This window comes from Aegilops tauschii, chromosome 6, assembly GCF_002575655.3.
Source record: "Aegilops tauschii subsp. strangulata cultivar AL8/78 chromosome 6, Aet v6.0, whole genome shotgun sequence".
Classification (NCBI taxonomy): domain Eukaryota; kingdom Viridiplantae; phylum Streptophyta; class Magnoliopsida; order Poales; family Poaceae; genus Aegilops; species Aegilops tauschii.
In genome coordinates, this window is record NC_053040.3 from 18,128,403 (window position 1) to 18,153,513 (window position 25,111).

The 25,111-nt window shown below is 46.3% G+C and overlaps 1 protein-coding gene and 1 pseudogene across 2 annotated transcripts; one reads left to right on the plus strand and one right to left on the minus strand.

Moving 5' to 3' along the window:
* Nucleotides 1-6,079: 6,079 nt before the first annotated feature.
* Nucleotides 6,080-8,660, minus strand: LOC109732795 (uncharacterized). Of its 2 annotated transcripts, none has more exons than XM_020291985.4 (2): nucleotides 8,475-8,660; nucleotides 6,080-7,242 (listed from the first exon to the last, which is right to left on the minus strand). In XM_020291985.4, the coding sequence occupies exons 1-2, from the start codon at nucleotides 8,489-8,491 to the stop codon at nucleotides 6,351-6,353; spliced, it is 909 nt and encodes a 302-aa protein (XP_020147574.1). In that variant the 5' UTR covers nucleotides 8,492-8,660; the 3' UTR covers nucleotides 6,080-6,350. The 2 variants fall into 2 exon arrangements, with proteins under 2 accessions (XP_020147574.1, XP_073356964.1); XM_073500863.1 differs by having other exon boundaries at nucleotides 6,080-7,156; nucleotides 8,475-8,654.
* Nucleotides 8,661-9,363: 703 nt separating this feature from the next.
* The window catches only part of LOC109764116 (uncharacterized), a 57,358-nt pseudogene continuing 41,610 nt past the window's right edge, over nucleotides 9,364-25,111 (plus strand).

Consider the following 25,111-nt stretch of genomic DNA (forward strand, 5'->3'; position numbering starts at 1 on the left):
TATTTCCATTCAAGCAAACATGTCCGGCGCTTGGTAGACAGGACCTACTACTGTCTCGGAGCTGAACTAAACTGCGAGGAGATAAGTCATTATGTTTCATGGCTTGAGGATCTTGATGCTGTTAAGAGAAATCATTTTCCTGAATTTGAAAATCTTAGTACTCAAAGCGTGCAACCAATAGTGATCGTATTGAACTACGGTCACATGTATTTAGGAAAGATGGTAAGATTTTTACTGTTAGTCCTCAGTGCATCTTTTGCATACATTATTTTTCAAGCTAAACTTTCATTGCTAAGTATATTAATTACTATACGATGTTCTTCAACAGGGACTCCCGATGACAGTTGTGCCTTAGTGGATCGAGACTAAAGGTCGCATGTCAATTGTTAGCTTACGGCCAAGATATCCTACAGTGCACATGAGTGCATTCAGGATTTCTGAAAGCGATGAATGCTTAATAGTGAAAGATTGGAGCAAAATTGTTAACGATCGCAGAGAAGTACTAGGGGGCAGCAATCAGAAGCGCAGCCCACGATTAGGAGACAGGTTCATCTGCATGCTCCAATATGATGAATCAGGAGAGCTATATATGTTCTATGCTATTTTACCTGAGAGAGAGCAGCAGGAGTGATTTAGCTAGTTATCATGCTCTTAGTACTTGTTGTCCTCTCATGCGTGTCCGTGTTCTTCGTTCTGAACTTAATCTCAAAGAGTGATTTGCTTTTGTGGTGTTATGAACGCTTATAATATCATGACCATGTTGAACTCGATGATATCTTTGCTAGCTAGTATATACTGTTGTTGGTGATGATATGATGCAAGAGTTTTTATATTAATATAATGATGATGATGATGAGTTATTATATCATTTATGAAAGGAACCGCATATTAGTTTCAACTGGATGGATCCTAGCTAAGTGATCAAGTATATGCCATATCCATATTACTTGATCACTTAGATAGTGATCAAGTAATATGGATATGGCATATACTTGATCACTTAGCTAGGATCCACATGCATCCAGTCGAAACTAATCTGCGGGACTTTCACCTAATGATTTAACAACTCATTATAATATAAAACAATCACTAAATTAAATTAAAAACACAAAACTAAAGGAAAAATAAAAATTAAAACCAAAACACACCCAAACATTTAGTACCGGTTGGTAACACCAACCGGTACTAATGTCCTACACGCATCCGGGCCTGGCTCGTGCCATGTGGTGGCACGTTAGCGCCGGTTCGTGCCGAACCGGTACTAAAAGGGGGGGGGGGCTTTAGTCTCCACTCTTTAGTGCCGGTTGCAGAACCGGCACTAAAGGCCCTTACGAACCGGCGCTAAAGCCCTGTTCTGCACTAGTGTAGTTTATCCTCCGTCTAGTTTCTGTAGTACTTGATGAAGCCCTGCGGAGATTATTCTTCATCACCAACCGTCACCACGCCGTCATGCTAGGTCACATGATGGACGCGGTGAATACTGCCGCACGTCGACGTGCCTCGCTGTAGGCCCCCTGAGCCATAGCCACCGGGTCTTTTTTCTTATTTCTCCCATGTATCTTGGGCGTGTTTATGCTGATGCCCTAGCTGATTATTTTATTCCCCATGTTACACTTGAACTTGTTGTATGAACGCGGTGGTTGCTTTATATATAAAGCAAGGTGAAAGCATATTTCGAGAGCCTAGAGCACTAATTAAGTTATACGTATTGTCTGCACTCAAAGTTAGACCTATGCGAGTTGTGCTCAATTGGTTAGATTCCTTGTGGTGAAACTTGACCACCTAAGTTCAATTTCTAAACTTTGCACATGTGCTTGCATTTTGTCTAGATTTAATCTGGTTTCTTCAGCGTTGTTCTTTTAGTGAAAGACGACGCGTCCGTCGACTATAAGGTGTCTGTGGTGACTTCAGATCTGCCACTCGTTCTCTTCGGAAGTCCAAGGTGGAGTTGAAACCTGCATTACAGGCTGGAGGGCCGTGATTGTTGTTACAGCACAATTGTCAAGTACTCAAGTTAGGCGAGAAGTACATAGTGGTGATTACATCTGCAGTACGAGGACTTGCAGCGAAGTAACAAAATCCTACATAAACTAAAAAACCCCAGAAAAATGGTACACTAACTTGTCTAACAGACACATCACATTCGTGATTCGTACACGCGAGCTACCACAGTACTCCTGCAAATGCGCGCTGACCACTACGCCACAGTCTTGCTTTTGTCGTACTGAAGGCAGGTTCATTTCTATACGTTTGGCCTAGATGTATGCTGACCTTTTTTGACCGTTTCGTTTTTTTTTTGCGTGTGTGTTTTTCCGTTTCTGATTTCTATAATCTTTTTCCAGATCTTGGGTATTCTTCAGCTTTTCCATTTTTTTCTTGCACATTTCTTTTTAATATAGGTTTTGTAATAAATGGTGTACTTTTTTTAATACTGTTGATTTTCTTTCAATATATGGTGAATTTTTTTTTCAAATACACGCTGAACTTTTTACTATACAATAAATATTTTGTAAATACACACTGAAAATTATTTTATAAATACACACTGAACATTATTGTATAATATACAATGAACAATTTTGTTATATACATTGAACATTTTTAATATACGATGAATTTTTTAACATGTACTGAACTTTTTATAAAAACACATATTAGAAATATTTCTAAAATATATATATATATATATATTTCTATTTTAATATATAGTTTCCAAAAAAACAAAAGCAGGATTCTGGGCGAAAACAAATACTAAAAAACAGTATCATGTTATCCAATTAAATTGCTATTATCTATGACGAGGTCGATGTAGATGTCGTCATGCGCGTTGGCTTCACGACGCCATGCTTCCAAGTTGTCGTCGAACTCCTGCGCCGGCTCCGAGTCCCTCTTCACCACATGGAGCGGCAGGAGCTCCTCCGACTCCCTCTTGACCGGCATAAGCGGTGTCCGCGAGCTCGAGGCACCAGCAACGGAGCTGCCCGCGGCGGAGGAGCGCCTGCCTACGGTCGTACTCCTCCATCTCGTGGCGGAGGAGCGGCGGCGGCGGCGACAACCTGTGGTTGGTGTACCTACGGGCAGCCCTTTTCCTTGCGCCGTTTGCGGCGATGCATCGCCTCCGCTCGGGGTCGTCACCACCGCTGGCGCCATGGCCGGGCGACCACATTCCGCGCCACATCAAGAGGAGAGAGGGGGAATTGAAGTCGCCGGCGGCAAGAAATCGAGAGGGGGGATTGGGAAATGCGGCGGCGCACCGATAGGGTTTCGACCCATATTCCAGCCGCAAACCTGCCGAGGGGGGGGGCGGTTTGCGGGCCACTGTAAAAAATATTTATGGGCCGGGCGACTACACGTACTCTGGTCTGGCCTAAAGAAAGGCCAAACTCGTATAATCGCCAGAATTTGACGGGCCACCCCCTTTTAAGGAGCCTACTAGAGATGCTCTAACAGACCAAATTGAATTTTAGGTGTATGCTGCCACGGTGATTAGCCCCAAGGAAAACCTTTTTACATCGCTTAACTAATCCTTCGACCGTATTGAATAAAAGTTCATCATACATTGCAAAACCTATATAGAAAAGAAATGTGCAAAACTCAGGAAAAACCGAAGAATACCTAGATCTGTAAAAAAATATAAAAAATCCGAAAAAAAACACGTACAAAAAAGACGAACCAGTCAGAAAAAATCAACACGTGTCTAAGCTAAATGTATATAAATATATTCGCCTCTTCGCTATACGTAGGAACGGAATGGTGTTCTGGTCTGCTGCTTAACGCGCACCTGACTGCATGAGGTTTCGTCTCGGTTTCGATTCACGGATGTGCGCATAGTTTTTTCGTTGTTTTTATTTCCCTACCCGACTGACAATTGGGAGAGAAAACGCTACCCGACTGACAAAGGGTACAGAGAAAACGCTAGGGCCTCGTACACGCAGTTAACAGCGGCAGACGGTGCGCTGTTAGAGTTGACGGAAATTGTATAAAAATGTGCTGTTAGATAAATTAGTGTATCATTTTTCTGGGGTTTTTTAGTTTATGTATGATTCTGTTAATTCACTGCAAGTTCTTGTACTACAGATGTAATTAACTTCAAGTACATATGCCTCACAAGGAAAATTGTTATAGTTGTATGTACGCCGTTGTTGTCGGATCTTAAGAGCAACTCTAGCAGACTCCGCATCCCGCCCCGACCCGGAAAATAACCGCCAAAATGCGGGGTGGGGCTGAAAAACATGCCGATCAAACCCTCCATCCCGCCCCGGCCCGCAAAAAAATTTGAGGGACGCGGCAAAATCCCGACCCCAACCCGGGAAAACGCGGGTTTCCCCCTCGCGGCTGCGGTGCCCTGCATATAAGCGGAAGCGGTTGGCGGGGGGGACATTTCAGCCCGCGCTTTCCCCCACCAACCACCTCCCCTCCCCCCTCGCGCGGCCGCCACTTCGCCGCCCAAGATTCCGGCGAAAGCAGCTGGCAGGAGCTCGCCGAAAGGCCGCCACACGCACGAGGCCTCCACTCTCCCCTCCCCCTATGTCGGCGGGCCGCCGGATTTGCGGATCTGCGGACCTTCACTGCGGGGCCACCGGATTTGGCTTTTCCGGCCGCCGGTGGCTGCGCCAAGCGATGGAGTGGTCGGGGAGCATCTCCCGCAGCCCCGGCAAGGGCGCATCGCCGCATGCAGGTACGGTTTCGTCCTCCCGGCGCCGCCGACGATTTGCGGGCATGGATTCGTTCGGCCGTCCACCGGGCTCGGCGCTTGCGCAGCGGCTCTGTGGCTCGCTGTTGCCGCTCATACAGTGCGACGAGTGCCTGCGGACAGTGCTACGTCAAACTTCGGGCACGCCGAAGCATCCCGGATGGGTGTTCTTCAAATGCGAAAACGACGGGGTACGTGCACTTGCGGTAGCTCATTTTGATAGCTCATTCTTTGGTTCAACTAGAGGATCCTCATTTTGAACATGGTCATTCTTGTGTAGGAAGATGGATGCTCATTTTGGTTTTGGGAAGGCCAATACATTGATTTATTGATAGAAAGAAATATAATAGATGTTGATGCACTCCTTAGTAGAATCGGGAAGGCCAATACATTGATTTATTGATAGAAAGAAATATAATAGATGTTGATGCACTCCTTAGTATAATCGAAGGCAATGATGCGGCTGCATGTGCAACTAGAGGGAAAGCAACGTCTAGTTCTTTCGAACCAAAAATGAAGAATGAAGAATGCAAGATCAAGAATTCGCAGATCAACAATGAGTGCATGGACAGTGATGTCTTATGTATCCAATGTTGTTGAAAAAGCAAAAAAATACATTATGCTAGATCAAATTAAGGTGCAAATTTAGATTTTCCGCGCCAGGAGAAGCTACGCCAGATTAGACCCCGCAAAGCCGACCCGCAAAAAAGCATATTCCGCGAATATCTTTTTTTACGGGTCCGTTATGCGGGTCTATATCTACGGCCATGCGCGCTGGCCCACAAACGCGATTTTCCGCGAACTGCAAACACGTTTTGCGGGCCGGACGGATGCGGGGTCTGCTAGAGTTGCTCTAAAGCAGGGGTGGGCCAGTCGACGCATTAGTTCTACATTTTACTTTTTTTTAAGCAACAACTTTGCTTTATTACGCACCGACATGGGCACCCTCGCCCGCTACAATCACATCCAGAGTTCAGCTGGTACATCATCATCATACATGAGAACACCCTCTACAGTGGAATTCAAGCCTAATCTAGTTCTATATTTTACTAGTTCACAAGTTGTAAAATATTGACAAGAACCAGTGGTAAGAGGTAGGGATGGATTCATAAAAGGAGTCCCAACTGTAATTATAGTTTAAGCAATAGCAAGGCCTTTAGATTAGAACCAGGGGTATAAATCGTGCAGTTGCAACAATCGCAAAAGAAATAGTAATAGAATCAGAGGTACAGTTACAACAATCGCAAAAAGAATAACATGATTTTTGGATGGCGCGCTATGCATCTGCACCTATTTTGAAATGATGAGTAATCTAAAAACCACATCGAAAAAGGTAACAATAAAACATCCATGCGTCACCTCTCCCACACAATTAACAAAAAAGAATAACATGAGGTACAAGTGCTTTCTTGGAAAGAAGGATGGTAACAGTTACAAACTCGGCAAAGTATCTCATACACCACTTTTTCCCACAAGAGGCAGTTCGAGACAAGTCGCATCAGAAAATGTCTCCACACAGCTAGAAACACGAGCGCAAACTAAACACAATCCGACATGATGATACAATTATAAAGCATGAAGAGCGAAAAGGCTGAAACTGGAACGAGATGCAGCAGCTGTTCTCACACCCAGGGCTCAGCATCCGGCAGGGCACCCATCACTGCCTGCCTCGCGGCTTCGCCCTGCTCGCCTCCTCCGGGGTCGACGGGAACAGCTCCACGTACCTCGTCCCGATGGTCATCTTATCCTTGCACATGGCAGTCTTGGCAACCTCGGCCGTCGGGAACTCAACAAAGGCTTCGCCAGTGGCCCTGCCGTCCCCGCGGTACGCGATGTGCACGTTCTCCTCCGTCAGCTCGTACTCCACAAAGAACTTGATGATGTCCTCGATGGTGGCGGAGTAGGGGAGCCCGCGCAGCTTCAGCACCTCAGTGTACTCCATGCTGCTCTTGTCTTCAGACAGCCTCCTGGACCGCAGAGGAGGCGACGAGTGCCGGTGCTCCGGCTCAAGGAGGGCACCACCACCCTGGTTCACCTCGGCGGCTATTGCGCTGTAGTAATCCTGCTTCTTGCATCTGAAAACCTCCACGTACCTCCTGCCCATGTTCTGCCTGTTGCGGTGCAGCGCAAACTCCGCTTGCATTGATGAAGGGAAGACAACAAAGGCCTCGCCAGAGAAGCGCCCATTCTTGTGGACCAGGAGGCAGTCCACTATGTCCAGCCCAGCGAAAAACTTGCTGATGTCAACATCCTCGCAGTCAAAAGGGAGCCCTCGCAGACGGACCGCTGGAAAGTTTTGGATGCCACTGTTAACCCCTGCAGCACCAGCCATGTTGCCGCCATAGGTAGGGTAGAAGCCGCTGCCGCTGCCGCCAGCGCTGCTTCCCATGCCTGCAAAATATGGGGGGCCTGGCTCCATCATCCTGGCCCGCTTTGAGACGTCCAACGGGCTCCCTGCGTTCACTGCGAAGTATGGATTCGATTCCATCATTCGTGGCCTCTTTGATCCCTCGTACCCATCCGAAACCCCCCCGCTTCCCATCATTGCCCTTCAAATAATCCAATCCCAAAAAGAAAAAGGAGAATATCCCCCCATCTCTCAATCCCATTTTCATAAAAAATAACCCAAACATATAAAGAAAAGTAATTGCGCATAAATGAAATAATCTACAGAAGGTATTTATGCATGGCAGGTAAACAGAAGTGAAATGCGACGACATTCATTACTTGAACGCAAGTAAAAAGGTGATAACACGGGTAGCAGAATATTATGCCGTGCTTAAAAATCGAGCAGCAAAGTACATCCAATAATTCCTACCTAATCCGAGTCTCAAGTGGGCAAAAAGATAAAACAGATCAAGTTTCAGTAATTATTATCAACATTATTCATAAATTTAAAAGCTGGTGCTTGAAAACATAATTCACTGGGGGCAAACTTTGTCCTGCATGCGGATTATAAACAGAGCATACTTCCCCTTTTAATAATGTTGTATAGTCTGAGCTATCCATACTACCAGCTAAGTTTAATGCATACGATGTAAAGGCCTACAGTAGCACCAGGTTTGGACAAGTGCACCCAAGAAACAGGTTTTTATTTCTTCCAAATGATAAGCAGCTACTGTTGCAACATTATTAATAACTGATACACAACCTAAATGAGTCGGACTAAGGTTATCACAACCACAAGCTTTGCAGCAAAACTAACACATGAAAACTGACATAACAGACAGGTTCAGAACAAGCAAAAATGCTCTACGAGGATTAAGGGAACACTATGTCAAAATCCACAAGTAAACTAACCAAGTTTTATGCATCAGCATTACCATGCGGAATTACACACTGAGACCACCATGGCAATGCAACGGCCTAACTTAGGTTCGAGTTTGTACATGTAAAAGCAGGAAACAGGGACGGCTAGTACAAATGCTAACCCAAACGGACTGGGCTAAAAATTCGAACTGGCCTTGGACAGACTATCACACCGGCAACAGCATGGCAGGTCGCGCGGATTTGCAGACAAAACTAACACAGCAGACGGGATCCAAACCAAAACAAACTGTATACAGATTCTAAATCCCATGACGGAGAGGCTAAGCATGCAGTTTTTATCGGACACGGCGATTAAGGAACCACTGCGCCAAAATCTACGAGTAAAATAACATCCTGAACAGTCTAGGCACGCCAATCGCAAACCCGCGGGCGGAGCTAAGAGAGAAACCGCCCCCGTACCGAGGGGAATCAATCAATAAACGAGGGTTCCAGGGGAGGAAGGGGGGCTTACCCGCGGTGCCCGTACATGGCGGCGGCGACCGGCGATTTGTAGGGGAGGGAGGAGGACTGGCCGGCGGGCTGGCGGGCGGGACGGGCGGCGCGGCGGCGGAAACCCTAATCGGGAGAGGTGGGGGGAGGTGTGTATTGGGGGAGCGGGTTCCGCCCGGGCTGGATCTGTGGGGGGTGCCGATGGCACGGGGCGGATAAATAATTGCCGGTGCCAGGGGCAAACTCGGGAAAGACTTTACTACCGACTCGCGGTCTCCGCCGGTTGGGTGCACGTTCCGAAGCTTGGCGAAGGGACACGTCCGGCTCCGGATCAAATCCAGGGTACAAACGTGGCCTCTTTTTCACGGTACCAACGTGATTTTTTTTTTACTCTTCTAGTAGTAAGATATGTCAACGGGGCACTGACTTAGCTCGGGGTCATCCGGCGGTCACTTTCTGACCAGGTGTTCATTTCTTTTCATCATTTTTGTTTCAAAAGCCAATGTTTTGTCATTCTCTTTGTATCCAAACTTTGGGAGCTCAGCGTAGACCAACAGGGGTTTGTGCATTCATTGAAGAAAATGCTAGACTTTAGGAGTAACGAGTGTTTCAACTAGAGATTAGCCGTAAAGCTGAGACTTCAACGTGTCCGTCCCGAGTGACGGTTCTGTAATTTACGCCGTGGCGATCGGGAGACGATCCGGTCGGCCTAGGGTTCATCTGCGATCGTCCGACCGCCGTCACCGTCACCACCAAAATCCAGCGTGTCCTTTCTCCCTCCTGAGAAGGCGACTCGCCTGGATCTCCCCGTCCCACCGCTCAAAGCCGTTCGTGGGTTTCTAGGGCTCACGGCCGTACACACAAATTGACCTAGACTGGCAGGAGGCGTGAGGGAGAGTCTTGAGGGTGAGATGGAGGATGTGGAGGTGATGATGAGGGGCCTTAAGTTGTCAGCGGCAGAGAAGAAGGGGCTGAAGCTGTCGGAAGTGGAGCCGGAGAAGGTGCTAGACTGGGCGGTGGAGGAACCACAAGCGGTGGGGAAGCTGTTCTCGGAGAAACTAGCACATGCGAGTGTGATTGGGAACACGTTGGGTAAGATTTGGTGCCCGGTCAAGGGGCTAGGGTGTAAGGAGATCGAAGAAAATGTTTTCTTGTTCACGTCCCGGCAATCGGCGGGGTGGAGAAGGGCTTTGGAGGATGGACAATGGTGGTTCGGTAAGGAGCTGTTGGTAATGGAAGACTTTGACCCTAATAAAACAGTGGACGCGTACGACTTTAATCTGATCCCCATGTGGGTTCGGGTCTTTGGACTGCCACTTGGCTCCATGAACAGGCAAACAGGTGAATTGATTGGGAGGGACTTCCACGAGCTGCTAGAAGTGGATGTTGGTCATGATGGGAAGGCTGTGGGAAAATTCCTGAGAATAAAGGTTAAGGTCAATATTGAGCAGCCTCTGATGCGGGGTTTCTTGTTGGACAGAGAGAAAGAGAAAGGAGATGTTGACGCAGTAATGGATGGTCCGGCACCAAGTAAGAAGAAGAAGAAAGTTCTCTGGTGCAGGTTTGAATAGGAGTATCTACCGGATTTCTGCTACACCTGCGGGATTGTAGGGCATTGTGAGAAAGAATGCATGAACAAGACTCTGAAAGGGGAATCACCTCAGTTTGGGCCCTGGTTAAGAGCGGAGGAGAATGGTAGGGGGACGGAGGAAGGAGGTAGAGGGAGATGGGAGGAGGGTAGGGGGAGTGGTGGTAGTAGGAGCTAGAGTGGAGGGAGAGGAGGAAGTGCAAACTCTGACTACGGAAACAGGAGGAACTACAATTTTGGGAGAGGAGGAGGTTCTGCAGGTAGTGACGCGCCATCATGGCGAAAGGAAGCGCAAGTTTCAAAGAACCTGCGCACAAAAGGGAGGGATGATGGCAATGAGGTGACTAGTCCATTGAAGAAGAATGCAAACGGGGAAGGTAATGATGCCACAATAAACTCCGTCCAAAGGAAGTTAGAACTAAACCCGGGGGATAGGGGCAGTCCCAAGGAAGGGAATAGTATGAGAAACATGCTTGTCGATGTGCCCACCCATGCAGTAGATAAGCCTGATGGTGGCATAGGAGTACGCAAGGAAAAAAGTGTTGGCTTGGAGACAAAAGACTCAAGTAACAACAAAAAGGTGGATGGTGGTATGGAAGGGACGGGGAAGAAGTTCAGAAGGAAACATCGAGTAACGACAAGTGCAGAAATCTTAGCCACAGGAAAGTTACAGTCGGGAGGTAAACGGGCAAGTGAGCAAATGGACATTGATGAACCAGCCCCAGCAAAGAAAGGACGGATGGAAGGCGAAGAAGGACGAACCGGGGAAGGGGAGGAGAATGCAGAGAATGCAATGGCAGGTTTGAAGGGAGAGGGAGTGGACGTGGCATCCGACAAAAACAAAAGCATATCGGCCGGGCTGCAGGAGAAGCCCCGCCGGGAGCAATGAGGATCATCAGCTGGAACTGCCGGGGACTCGGGAACGGCCCGACAGTTCGGTCTCTTCTCGAAATGGGAAGAGCGGAGGATCCCGACATTTTATTTCTTTGTGAGACCAAGCTGACAGAGAAGGAATTGGGCAGATTTAGGTGGCTGCTTGGGTTAACTAATATGATTGCATGGAAGTCTGAAGGTAGGAGTAGGGGGTGGCGTTATTCTGGAAGCGTGGAGTGGATGTGACACTGAGATCATATGGGAGAAGGCATGTGGACGTGGATGTAACACAGGAAGATGGATGGAAATGGCAGTTGAATCTATGGGGAATCTGAAGCGGCCAGGAAGAAAGAAACATGGCGAACCTTGGGTCTGTTCAACCAACAACACCAAGATGGCCGTCCATGGCTATGCGTTGGGGACTTTAATGAGATCTTGGCCAGTTCGGAGAAAGTGGGGGGTGCAGACCGACCACAAGCATGCATGGATTGCTTCAGGGATGCTTTGAACCTGTGTGAATTACGAGATCTGGGCTTTGAAGGGGACGTTTTTACCTAGAGAAATCACAATAAGGAGCTGCAAAGTTATATCTACGAAAGATTGGACAGGGCACGGCAAATGCACAATGGTGTGAGAAGTTCCCCAAGTATGCAGTCATCAATGGTGACCCGAGACACTCTGACCACCGTCCTGTTATCGTGCACACGGAGGGGAATGACCAAGGCTGGAGCAGGGGGGATGGGGGTTTCCGTTTTGAAGCGAGGTGGCTGAAGGAGGATGGATGTACGGAGGTAATCCGAGGGGCCTGGGAGGAGAGTCGTAGCATGGAGGGGGGAGGAGTAGCACAAAAGCTGCGCTCTGTAGCTGGGCGACTTACCAAGTGGAACAAAGAGGTTGTGGGGGAGGTAGAGGGCCGTTTAAAGCAAGCTCGGCGCGTGCTCGGGAGGTGCATGTGTGATCTTGTTTCTGCAAAAAAAATCACTGAGGAGACAGCTTTGCGTCCGAAGGTGGAGGAGCTAGAAGAAAAACAATACATTCACTATAAACAGCGAGCACATATGTGGTGGTTACGAGATAGAAACAGAAATGCGGGGTATTTGAAGGCTGTTGCGTCAGCAAGAAAGAAAGTAAACAGAATTAAGGAGCTTAGGAAGGAGAATGGGGAAGTAATGAAGGAAGAAGGAGAACTAACCAATTATGTGTGTTCATTTTTCAGGAACTCTTCACCTCATGCTCGGGCGACAAAATACCAGAACTCATTGAAAAAGTGAAGCCTCGTGTTACAGATGCTATGCAGGCCGTCCTGGAAGCAGAATTCACCCGGGAAGAGGTGAAAGCAGCTCTCGATCATATAGGTGATCTAAAGGCACCGGGGCCGGATGGAATGCCATCAATTGTGTTGAAGTACCATTGGGAGTTCATGGGAGATCGAGTGGTGGAGGACGTCCTTGGGGTTTTGAATGGGGGGTGGCGTTATTCTGGAAGCGTGGAGTGGATGTGACACTGAGATCATATGGGAGAAGGCATGTGGACGTGGATGTAACATAGGAAGATGGATGGAAATGGCAGTTGAATCTACGGGGAATCTGAAGCGGCCAGGAAGAAAGAAACATGGCGAACCTTGGGTCTGTTGAACCAACAACACCAGGATGGCCGTCCATGGCTATGCGTTGGGGACTTTAATGAGATCTTGGCCAGTTCGGAGAAAGTGGGGGGGGTGCAGACCGACCACAAGCATGCATGGATTGCTTCAGGGATGCTTTGAACCTGTGTGAATTACGAGATCTGGGCTTTGAAGGGGACGTTTTTACCTAGAGAAATCACAATAAGGAGCTGCAAAGTTATATCTACGAAAGATTGGACAGGGCACGGCAAATGCACAATGGTGTGAGAAGTTCCCCAAGTATGCAGTCATCAATGGTGACCCGAGACACTCTGACCACCGTCCTGTTATCGTGCACACGGAGGGGAATGACCAAGGCTGGAGCAGGGGGGATGTGGGTTTCCGTTTTGAAGCGAGGTGGCTGAAGGAGGATGGATGTACGGAGGTAATCCGAGGGGCCTGGGAGGAGAGTCGTAGCATGGAGGGGGGAGGAGTAGCACAAAAGCTGCGCTCTGTAGCTGGGCGACTTACCAAGTGGAACAAAGAGGTTGTGGGGGAGGTAGAGGGCCGTTTAAAGCAAGCTCGGCGCGTGCTCGAGAGGTGCATGTGTGATCTTGTTTCTGCACAAAAAATCACTGAGGAGACAGCTTTGCGTCCGAAGGTGGAGGAGCTAGAAGAAAAACAATACATTCACTATAAACAGTGAGCACATATGTGGTGGTTACGAGATAGAAACAGAAATGCGGGGTATTTGAAGGCTGTTGCGTCAGCAAGAAAGAAAGTAAACAGAATTAAGGAGCTTAGGAAGGAGAATGGGGAAGTAATGAAGGAAGAAGGAGAACTAACCAATTATGTGTGTTCATTTTTCAGGAACTCTTCACCTCATGCTCGGGCGACAAAATACCAGAACTCATTGAAAAAGTGAAGCCTCGTGTTACAGATGCTATGCAGGCCGTCCTGGAAGCAGAATTCACCCGGGTAGTGGTGAAAGCAGCTCTCGATCATATAGGTGATCTAAAGGCCCCGGGGCCGGATGGAATGCCATCAATTGTGTTGAAGTACCATTGGGAGTTCATGGGAGATCAAGTGGTGGAGGACGTCCTTGGGGTTTTGAATGGGGGGTGGCGTTATTCTGGAAGCGTGGAGTGGATGTGACACTGAGATCATATGGGAGAAGGCATGTGGACGTGGATGTAACACAGGAAGATGGATGGAAATGGCAGTTGAATCTACGGGGAATCTGAAGCGGCCAGGAAGAAAGAAACATGGCGAACCTTGGGTCTGTTGAACCAACAACACCAGGATAGCCGTCCATGGCTATGCGTTGGGGACTTTAATGAGATCTTGGCCAGTTCGGAGAAAGTGGGGGGTGCAGACCGACCACAAGCATGCATGGATTGCTTCAGGGATGCTTTGAACCTGTGTGAATTACGAGATCTGGGCTTTGAAGGGGACGTTTTTACCTAGAGAAATCACAATAAGGAGCTGCAAAGTTATATCTACGAAAGATTGGACAGGGCACGGCAAATGCACAATGGTGTGAGAAGTTCCCCAAGTATGCAGTCATCAATGGTGACCCGAGACACTCTGACCACCGTCCTGTTATCGTGCACACGGAGGGGAATGACCATGGCTGGAGCAGGGGGGATGGGGGTTTCCGTTTTGAAGCGAGGTGGCTGAAGGAGGATGGATGTACGGAGGTAATCCGAGGGGCCTGGGAGGAGAGTCGTAGCATGGAGGGGGGAGGAGTAGCACAAAAGCTGCGCTCTGTAGCTGGGCGACTTACCAAGTGGAACAAAGAGGTTGTGGGGGAGGTAGAGGGCCGTTTAAAGCAAGCTCGGCGCGTGCTCGAGAGGTGCATGTGTGATCTTGTTTCTGCAAAAAAAATCACTGAGGAGACAGCTTTGCGTCCGAAGGTGGAGGAGCTAGAAGAAAAACAATACATTCACTATAAACAGCGAGCACATATGTGGTGGTTACGAGATAGAAACAGAAATGCGGGGTATTTGAAGGCTGTTGCGTCAGCAAGAAAGAAAGTAAACAGAATTAAGGAGCTTAGGAAGGAGAATGGGGAAGTAATGAAGGAAGAAGGAGAACTAACCAATTATGTGTGTTCATTTTTCAGGAACTCTTCACCTCATGCTCGGGCGACAAAATACCAGAACTCATTGAAAAAGTGAAGCCCCGTGTTACAAATGCTATGCAGGCCGTCCTGGAAGCAGAATTCACCCGGGAAGAGGTGAAAGCAGCTCTCGATCATATAGGTGATCTAAAGGCCCCGGGGCCGGATGGAATGCCATCAATTGTGTTGAAGTACCATTGGGAATTCATGGGAGATCAAGTGGTGGAGGACGTCCTTGGGGTTTTGAATGGAGGTGACATTCCTACAGTATGGAACGACACCTTAGTAGTGCTCATCCCGAAAGTCAACAACCCGCAAAGAATAAAAGATCTCCGGCCGATTAGTCTGTGTAATGTGCTATACAAACTTATCTCCAAAGTCCTTGCAAATCGGCTTAAAGTGGTGCTACCCGAGATCATCTCCGACAACCAGAGTGCATTTGTACCCGGGAGACTAATAACTGACAATGTCTTGATTGCATATGAGGTTTCGCATTACTTGATGAATAAGAGAAATGGCAAAGAAGGATATGCTGCAGTAAAGGCGAACATGAGCAAGGCATATGATAGAGTTGAATGGGGGTTCCTTGAGGCTATGATGATCAAGCTTGGGTTTCGAAGGCCGTGGGTGAACCTGATCATGAAGTGTGTATCCATGGTGAGATACCAGATTAAAGTGAATGGAACACGCACAGTACAATTCGGGCCTTCAAGAGGGCTCCGGCAAGGAGACTCACTTTCGCCGTATCTCTTTGTGATATGTGCAGAAGGGCTCTCAACTTTGCTGCATGAGGCAGAGGAAAAAGGAACAATTCATGGAGTGAAAATCTGCACCGCATCCCCACGTGTGTCGCACTTGTCTTTGCAGATGACTCCATGCTGTTGCTTAAAGCAAATCAGGCGGAAGCAGTGGCTCTGCATGAGGCGCTGGCCCTTTATGAGAACTGCTCTAGGCAGTGTATAAACGTGGAAAAATCAGCCATTATGTTCAGTCCGAACACGTCGGAAGAGGAAAAAACGCAGTGAAAGATGCACTTGCGATTCACAGCGAGAATTGGAACGAGAGGTACCTCGGTCTCCTGATTCATGTTGGAAGATCAAGAAGGAAAACATTTGCATATATTAAAGGTAGCATCTGTGGTAGAGTGTATGGATGGCAAGAGAAACTCCTTGCAAAGGAGAGTAAAGAGGGGTTGGTAAAAGGAGTCGCACAAGCCATTCCTACATATGCTATGTCTTGCTTTGACCTCACAAAATCCCTTTGCACAGAGATAAACAGCCTGCTTGGGAAGTTTTGGTGTAGTCAGCAAGATAAGGACAATAACTTGCATTGGGTCAGCTGGCATAAGTTGACACTGCCAAAGGCGAAGGGGGGGGGCTTGGTTTCCGGGATATGCACAGCTTCAACATTGCAATGCTGTCCAGACAGGGGTGGCGCCTCGTACAGAACCCGAACAGCCTATGCGCGAAGGTTTTGAAGGCCAGATACTTCCCCCACTGCCATGTGCTTGACGCTGAACCAAAAGAGGGGATTTCCTATTCGTGGAGGAGTATTATTCAAGGACTAGAGTTGATCAAGCAGGGCTACATTTGGCGAATCGGGGATGGTATGAATGTGAAAATCTGGACAGATCCATGGATTCCCCGTGCTTGGTCTCGACGAGTGATCACGCCTAAGGGTGCAAACCTGATGACTCATGTAAACGAACTCATGTGCCCAATCACTGGTGGATGGGATGAGAGATTAGTCAGGGACACCTTCTGCCCGGAGGATGCTCGATATATCTTGCAAATCCCATTAAGGGATGGTGTGGAAGATTTTGTTGCATGGCATTATGATGGAAGGGGAACACACTCAGTTAAAAGTGCGTACAAACTCCAAACCCAGTTAGTAAAACAAAGCGCGCAATGGAGCACCAAACAGTAGTTTAGAAGTGGCCGACCAATTTGATAGGCAGGAGGATGACATGTGGAAATTAATATGGAAATTACCCTGCCCAAAGAAACTGCAGATGTTTATTTGGCGGATGAAACACGAAGCCTTGGCACTCTGTACGAACCTGGAGAGGAGAGGGATGGTCCTGGATAACAACAAATGCTATTACTGCAGCCGTGCAACAGAAGATGGTGGACATCTGTTCGTCAAATGCAAAGCAGTCAAGGAGGTTTGGCGCGCACTGAACCTGGAAAATGAACGTGCAGAGATGGAGAAATTCACTAACGTGCACGCAATGCTGGACAACTTATGGGCGCTTGATGAGAGGAAAAGGCTGCTAATCATAACCTTTTGGTGGCATTGGTGGAGTAATAGAAATAAAATCCGAGAAGGAGAACTACCGTTGCAAGTCCCCGAAGTGGTGCGGCGTACGCAGTGCAATGTTCTGTAATATATAGAGTACTTCACTACCAAAGGGAAGACACCAGGCAAAGCAAAATGGCAGCCACCTGAGGAGGATACAGTGAAGGTCAACTTTAATGGCTCGCTAATCCCGGGGCAATCCCATGGAGGATGGGGAGTTGTAGTACGAGACGCTGCTGGGGAGGTGTTAGTTGCACAGGCGGGACGCAATGAAAATGTGTATGATGCGTTTGGTGCAGAGGTGAAAGCCATGTCAACATCAGTGGAATTAGTAACTGAGCTAGGAGCCATCAGAGTGATTTGTGAAACTGATTGTCAGCTGCTTGTGTTGGGGAACGAAGTAATTTCAAAAAATTTCCAACGCACACGCAGGATCATGGTGATGCATAGCAACGAGAGGGGAGAGTGTTGTCCACGTACCCTCGTAGACCGAAAGCGGAAGCGTTAGCACAACGCGGTTGATGTAGTCGTACGTCTTCACGATCCGACCGATCAAGTACCGAACGCACGGCACCTCCGAGTTCAGCACACGTTCAGCCCGATGACGTCCCTCGAACTCCGATCCAGCCGAGTGTTGAGGGAGAGTTTCGTCAGCACGACGGCGTGGTGACGATGATGATGTTCTACCGACGCAGGGCTTCGCCTAAGCACCGCTATAGTATTATCGAGGTGGACTATGGTGGAGGGGGGCACCGCACACGGCTAAAAGATCAAACGATCAATTGTTGTGTCTCTAGGGTGCCCCATTGCCCCCGTATATAAAGGAGCAAGGGGGGAGGTGCGGCTGGCCAGGAGGGGCGCACCAGGTGGAGTCCTACTCCCGGTGGGAGTAGGACTCCCTCCCTTTTCCTAGTTGGATTAGGAGTGGAGGGGGAAAGAGGAAGGAAAGGGGGGGGGGGGCGCCGCCCCCCTCTCCTTGTCCTATTCGGACTAGGGGGGAGGGGCGCGCGGCCCTGCCCTGGTCGCCTCTCCTCTACTCCACAAAGGCCCACTATGGCCCATTAAGCCCCCGGGGGGTTCCGGTAACCCCTCGGTACTCCGGTAAAATCCCGATTTCACCCGGAACACTTCCGATATCCAAATATAGGCTTCCAATATATCAATCTTCATGTCTCAACCATTTCGAGACTCCTCCTCATGTCCGTGATCACATCCGGGACTCCGAACAACCTTCGGTACATCAAAACATATAAACTCATAATATAACTGTCATCGAAACGTTAAGCGTGCGGACCCTACGGGTTCGAGAACTATGTAGACATGACCGAGACACGTCTCCGGTCAATAACCAATAACGGAACCTGGATGCTCATATTGGCTCCCACATATTCTACAAAGATCTTTATCGGTCAGACCGCATAACAACATACGTTGTTCCCTTTGTCATCGGTATGTTACTTGCCCGAGATTCGATCGTCGGTATCTCAATACCTAGTTCAATCTCGTTATCGGCAAGTCTCTTTACTCGTTCCGTAATACATCATCCCACAACTAACTCATTAGTTGCAATGCTTGCAAGGCTTAAGTGATGTGCATTACCGAGAGGGCCCAGAGATACCTCTCCGACAATCGGATTGACAAATCCTAATCTCGAAATACGCCAACCCAACAAGTACCTTCAGAGACACCTGTAGAGCACCTTTATAATCACCCAGTTACGTTGTGACGTTTGGTAGCACACAAAGTGTTCCTCCGGTAAACAGGAGTTGCATAATCTCATAGTCATAGGAACATGTATAAGTCATGAACAAAGCAATAGCAACATACTAAACGATCAAGTGCTAAGCTAACGGAATGGGTCAAGTCAATCACATCATTCTCCTAATGATGTGATCCCGTTAATCAAATGACAACTCATGTCAATGGCTAGGAAACTCAACCATCTTTGATTAACGTGTAGGGGAACGCAGCAGAAAACAAAAATTTTCCGACCTACGCACCAGCCCAGGACCACTATGGAGACTGCATACATGGTTTGATCTTTTTCGTTACCGACTCATAGCGCAGCGGGAAGTAGAGTCGATGACGATCGGCGGTGCAAATCCCCGCAGCTAGGATTTACAACCTCCCAACCGCGAGGATGTATACCCTCATCTGCTCCTCAGACAGCCCTCCAGGAGGCGGTCGAACAGCCCCCCGGACGGTGTCGCGGACAGCCCTTCGGGAGGACCTTCGAAACTCGAACGGTCACTCGGACAGCCCTTCGGGAGGACCTTCGAAACTCGGACGGTCACGCGGACAGCCCTTCGGGAGGCACTCACGAACTAAGACCGAAACTACGATCTCTCTACAGAATTGCACACATACGGTGTCATCTATCCGGCAGGGCTTCGCCGTCCAGAACTAGTTCCTGCCGGAACCCAGACAGCCTTACGGCTCTACGAAACTCTTTTCGTGGGAGGGAGAGAAGAAGCCAGATAATGCATGGCATGTGTATGAGAGCAAGGGATGAGTGTGGAGGGCTGCCCCTCCACCTCTATTTATAGGAAATCCCAAGGGGGTAGGGTAGTTTCACAAAAAACCCAAAATGCACATGAATGAAGTCCTTCCACAAGGACCTAGGAGTGAAACCAAGGAACAAGAGGGTCCCCAAGGGGGGATACCCCATGTGGCCGGCCACACCCTCATGAGGGGCCCAAAAAATGGCTCCTATCCATCCATGTCATCCCCAAGATCTTTTGGAGCAAAGCCCCAAAAGGTGGCTTTCCATAAAGTAACCATAAAGCTGATTTTCACTATTCACGACGACATTTTTCAGCGTCTGATCGAACTGAAAATATTTATGTGGGCTAAGAACATTTCCAGTACCCACTAAAATGATTTTCAACGCGTTCTGAAACAATTCCGGTTTTAGTGATTTTCATCTGCGAAACGCATCTGAAGTGGCTCCGGCAGCTCCAGAACATTTCCGGTTTTTATCTCAGAAAATTCCAAAAAGCTTCTAGAATGATTCTGGCATCCTCCAAGAATTATCAGGCATGTGCCGAAACCAATTTGACTTAATGGTGTATCCCGAAACAACTTTTCGGTATCATCGAAACTTATCCGATGACCTCTCTCTGCGGTACGATTCCGCTGTCCGAAACTTTTCGGTGTCCGAAACTTTTTCGGTGATTTTTTCTCAGACTCCCTGTCTAGTATTCAGCAGATAGATGACCCTTAAGTGTGTGACCCTATAGGTTCGGTGAAGTATAGACATGACCCGGAACCCCTTCCGATCAATGATCAACATCGGAGCCGTGGACACCCATATTGACCCCTATACCCACACGAATAAATATTCGAGTGAACCTCCAGTTGCCGTGTGCTATTCCTGTTGCTTCGCGATATGTTACAAATACCCGAGGTGAGACATGTTGGCATTCCCGTGGATCAACAACTTGTCCACTATGCTAGTTACCTCGTTACCGGTATTGTTCTCTTTTCTCGTTATCGTGTTCCGGCATCCCCGTGATCAAATCACAAAGTGTCTGGCCAGACGATGATGGATACCATAACACCGAGAGGGCCCAGAGATATCTCTCCATCGTCGGAGGAGCAAATCCCAATCTTGAGCTATCAAGTTACTTGACACACTTTTCCATGAACCCGTAAGCCGCCGTAATAGCCACCCATTTACGGATGACGTTTAACAAACCCCAAAGTTCATGAAGCAAGCATGAAGAAACTCGATACTCTCATGGTCTAAGGAATCATGCAAACGTTAACCATCTCTGTGTTATGTACCAATAAACTTGTGACGAATGAATCTTATAGCATAACATCATGCCGGGTCGATTCAACACAAATGTTCTCTTAACATTATGCCCTCAAGGTTGCTGACATAGACATGCCCATGATCAGGAAAACATAACCATCATGCAACACTTGAGCTAGTCTTAGAGGCCAGACTAGGAATACATTTTACCGTTTATTATTCCACACGTGCATATGAGTCTTCCTCCGAGCCTCGTGGTTATTGCAGACTCGAGAACCATAGCAGTTATAGCATGGAACATAAACATAATTATGAACTCGGAGATAAATAATATCATTTATTATTGCCTCTAGGGCATATCTCCTACAGACTCCCACTTGCACTAGAGTCAATAATCTAGTTAATGCTAATGCACTTTACACCTGTGGCACACCGGTGTAAATATGCTTCTCTTGTGGTATAGCCTGATGTCCAACGGATCTGACGACTTCAGTTCCGTGTGTATCTTTGCATGTCCTCGCGTTTTCACGTTTTCACAAAAAATCATATTTTGTGTGGACTTGGCTTTGTATGTATGTGAATCACAGGTTGAACCTGGATTCCTCAGACTGAGTTATGGAGCAACTACCTGCAGTAGTGTCCCATTGTCAAAAGCCATCTTGGAATGAATGAACTATATGATTCAACATCTTCTTTGTCGCTTCTAAAGCGTCAACATACTTAGCCCTTGTTATAGAATTCGCCACAGTAACTAGTTTGAACAAATTCCAACTAACTGTGCCACCACATTGTGTGTTACACAAAACCCTTAACTTAAATCGAAAATCGCACGGTGAAAAGATGAAGACTATCGATGTAACATTTTACAACGAACTCTTCATGATCTCCGCTTGCAAGAAAACATATCATCAGTACTTACTCTAGTACTCAATGACATCTTTCACTGTTGCCCCACGATCAGTACTTTGATCACTTTAGTATCCATACTCGCAACACCTTGGGAGTATCGGACATATCTGGTTGTTTTACATACCATGGAATACATGATTAATCCAAACACAAAAGTGTGTGGAATCTGCATCATGTATTTTACTCATCAGTGTTTTGGGACACCGAGTCTTGCAAAAACTCCTTCCATGTGACTTTGGCAAGAATCACTCCTTGGCGTTTTAAATGCTAAAAGGTTTTAGCATCTTGTCAATATGTATTCATTGCTTAGCCCCATTAGGTAAATCTATCTCCATAGATCATCATGCCTAATATTGAGGCTATTTAGCCTAAGCACTTCATCGAAAAACTATTTTCAAATGAAGTCCTAATTCGTGTCAAGAAATTTATTTCCAATTACCAATGTGCCAAGCACATAAGGTTTTTAGAAATATTATTACGCTCCCACTTACTTTCTTGAATTACAAGCATCTTCGTTACCCATTGATGAAGTCAAAACCCCTTTGACCATTTCATCAAAACACGAAGATTCCAACTCCATTTTGCTCTCTTCTGTCCATTGCTGGAACTCTGAAGTTTGCATACCTACTAGCATCCTCTAGATCGACAAATTACTTTGGACTGTATCATATACAAGTCCTAGCTTTCATTTCCATCAGATGGAAATCCTTTTATCATCCATGTTTCATATCTCATGATTGAAATATGTATTAATTGCTAGTTCAACCCGAACCGACTTTAAGCATCGCTACGATGAAAACAACCTCATCGTAGTCAACTCTTGAACTAGTTATTTCAACAAGTCGAGCTTTATGGATAAAACTTTTTATCCATATCAGTTTTAAGTTCCATAAATATTCGTTAGACTCTAAGTCTTCCGAAAGGTGTATCAAGGTTTTAATCTTGAATCACTTATATGGAAACTAACTTGGGTTGTATTGGCATTTAGCCAATTCCGGAGTCAGGGCCCATCAACGCTTCCTTGTGTATCGTAGGTATAATGTTGTCTAACAACAATATCTCGTTTGCGCACCTGAGAGGTTTGCACGAGCCTTGCCTACGTGGTTCAGCTGCAAGTTCGACCGAAGTTCATACATTTTATTGTAGAGACTTCCGTATTAGTCGCAGTAGGAAACTCTGGAATTACTTCGAAGGTCTCTTTCCTTTGATCTGATGACTTAGATACTGTTTATCTCGTCGAGTTGCACTATTCTCCCACTCACCTTTTTGAAAGAACCATTCTCTTTAAAAGCACACCGTTTCACGGCAAAACTATTTGCCTCGGTATAGTGAGGGAGGAATACCCAACATTTTGTTATAACCTACAAAGTAGCACTGGTCTGATTTGGAATAGGTTTGTAACCTTTTACACAAGCCCCATATTCCAAATGTTAAGAAAAGATATAACATGGTTGGGCGTACCATACCATGGCTTCATTTCAACAGACCCGATGTAGCTCTTTTCAGTGTAAAAGCCGCAGTCTCTAAAGCATCACTTTAAAAAGGATAATGGCAAATTTATTTATGTCATCTTTGACCTTACCATGTCATAAATGGTTAGATTACATCTCGACGGACTTTTCACTTGCAGTGGTGTTCCGGGAGGTGCAAGTTATGAAACCCCTTTCACAACTCATCAGACATTCGCTAAACATGTAACTCAAATATTCCTTTGTGCAATCAGTTTGCAGAAACATAATTTTCTTGTTACAATAACTTCTACTTCATTTTTGAAAACCTTTCGAATGATTTCAAAAGATCCAGACTTACGTCTCATCAAGTAAATATCCATATATCTACTTGAGTCATTTCTGAAGATAAATAAATCCACCACTAACAACACTTATCGGACTACACACATCAAATGTATGATCACTAATAAGTTTGTTGTTCGTTCCTTATTGCCTGTTAACGGTATTTTAGTCACTTCACTTTTCGGAGGAAAGTTGCAAGTGTCAGATGATTCAAAATCAAAAAGACTTCAAAATCCATCATAATGGAATTTTCCATGCGGGTTTCTCCAATGTGACCAAATGTAGTGCCACACTTGTGTGGTATTCTTTTAGTCTTGCGACATTTAGCGTCAGTGTTATGGATGTATCATATTACCCTCAATATTCATAACATACGTCCCATCTTGGATGGAAGCATGGCCCTTCATTTTATTCATAATACTTAACAACAATTGTTGTTTTTATGAACAACTCTTTTGCAACATACATTGTGCAATGGGCTAGAGTGTATGAAACTCTAAAATGAATTATGAAAGTAAACCCAGAGGTATTGTATTATTATCAATATTCATAACATACATCTCATTCATAATGAAAGTATGGCCCTTGTGTTATTCATAACATCGAACATAAAAGGTTCTCTTATGAACAACCTTCTTGCAAGATACCTTATGCAATGGGCTAGAGTTTGTAAAACTCTAAATGAATTATGAAAATAAATACAGACGGCAATACACCGATGGAAGGTATAGTAACATTTACTATGTTCCCTGTGTATACCTTAACCTCATTTCTGGCTAGTCCTTTTAGGCCACAGTAGCTCTTACAGTGATTCGCAATTGAATGCAATCGAGCGGGTATCTTTGTGATTAACTCACAATACCCAAGAATTAGTGATTAACATGTTTAACCATAATTCCCAAGAACTATATCTTTGACCAGCCTACTATACAACAAAAACTTGTATGACATTCATACATGAGCTGGATATTCCAGTCATCTTTCTTTCTGCCTTTTTACTTCTAACAGTTTAACTTTTAGTATTTCTCCTACTCGCAAAAGAAGCACCCAACTTAAGAGTGGCGTTAGCCCCGGACTTCCTAGGCGTGTAAGTCATACTAACACCCTTTGGACACTTCCTTTCTCTTTAAGTTGTTGTTTTATTCACCTTTCATTATATGACAGGCGTTCTTCTGGATCCCTTTCCCAACAGTCAAATGCATAGTAAACACTTTTACTAATACTTGCAAACAAACATTGCTTTGTTTGTATCTGAAAATAATTTTCAGTTCCATGAATATCATATAACTATCCCAACTTTCGAAGTTTGGGTTTCATGGAAGCAAACATATTGCACTTGACTGAAACGGAATTATAGCTTTTGGATCGAAGGACGAGAGTCACATGATCCATAGCTTTAGCGGGAGGATACGGAAAGCATGCGATAGGACAAAGTCCTTCTCGGCACATTTGAGGACAATCCTCATATTACGTTACCAATCGTAAAGTTTTAACCAGATATTTAACAGTTATTCAATTTTAATAGGGAAGGTGGAAACGCGAACCATTATTCTACAACTATTTTGCAAGAAACACTTAGACAATGTTCATAATTAATTGCACTGAGAATTAAACATGTTAATTCAACAGTGCGCTCCCACTCAAATCAATATCTCTCACAATTAATTTTGAGTGATACAAGATCCAGACTTCAATTCATCGCCATAGAATCATCAT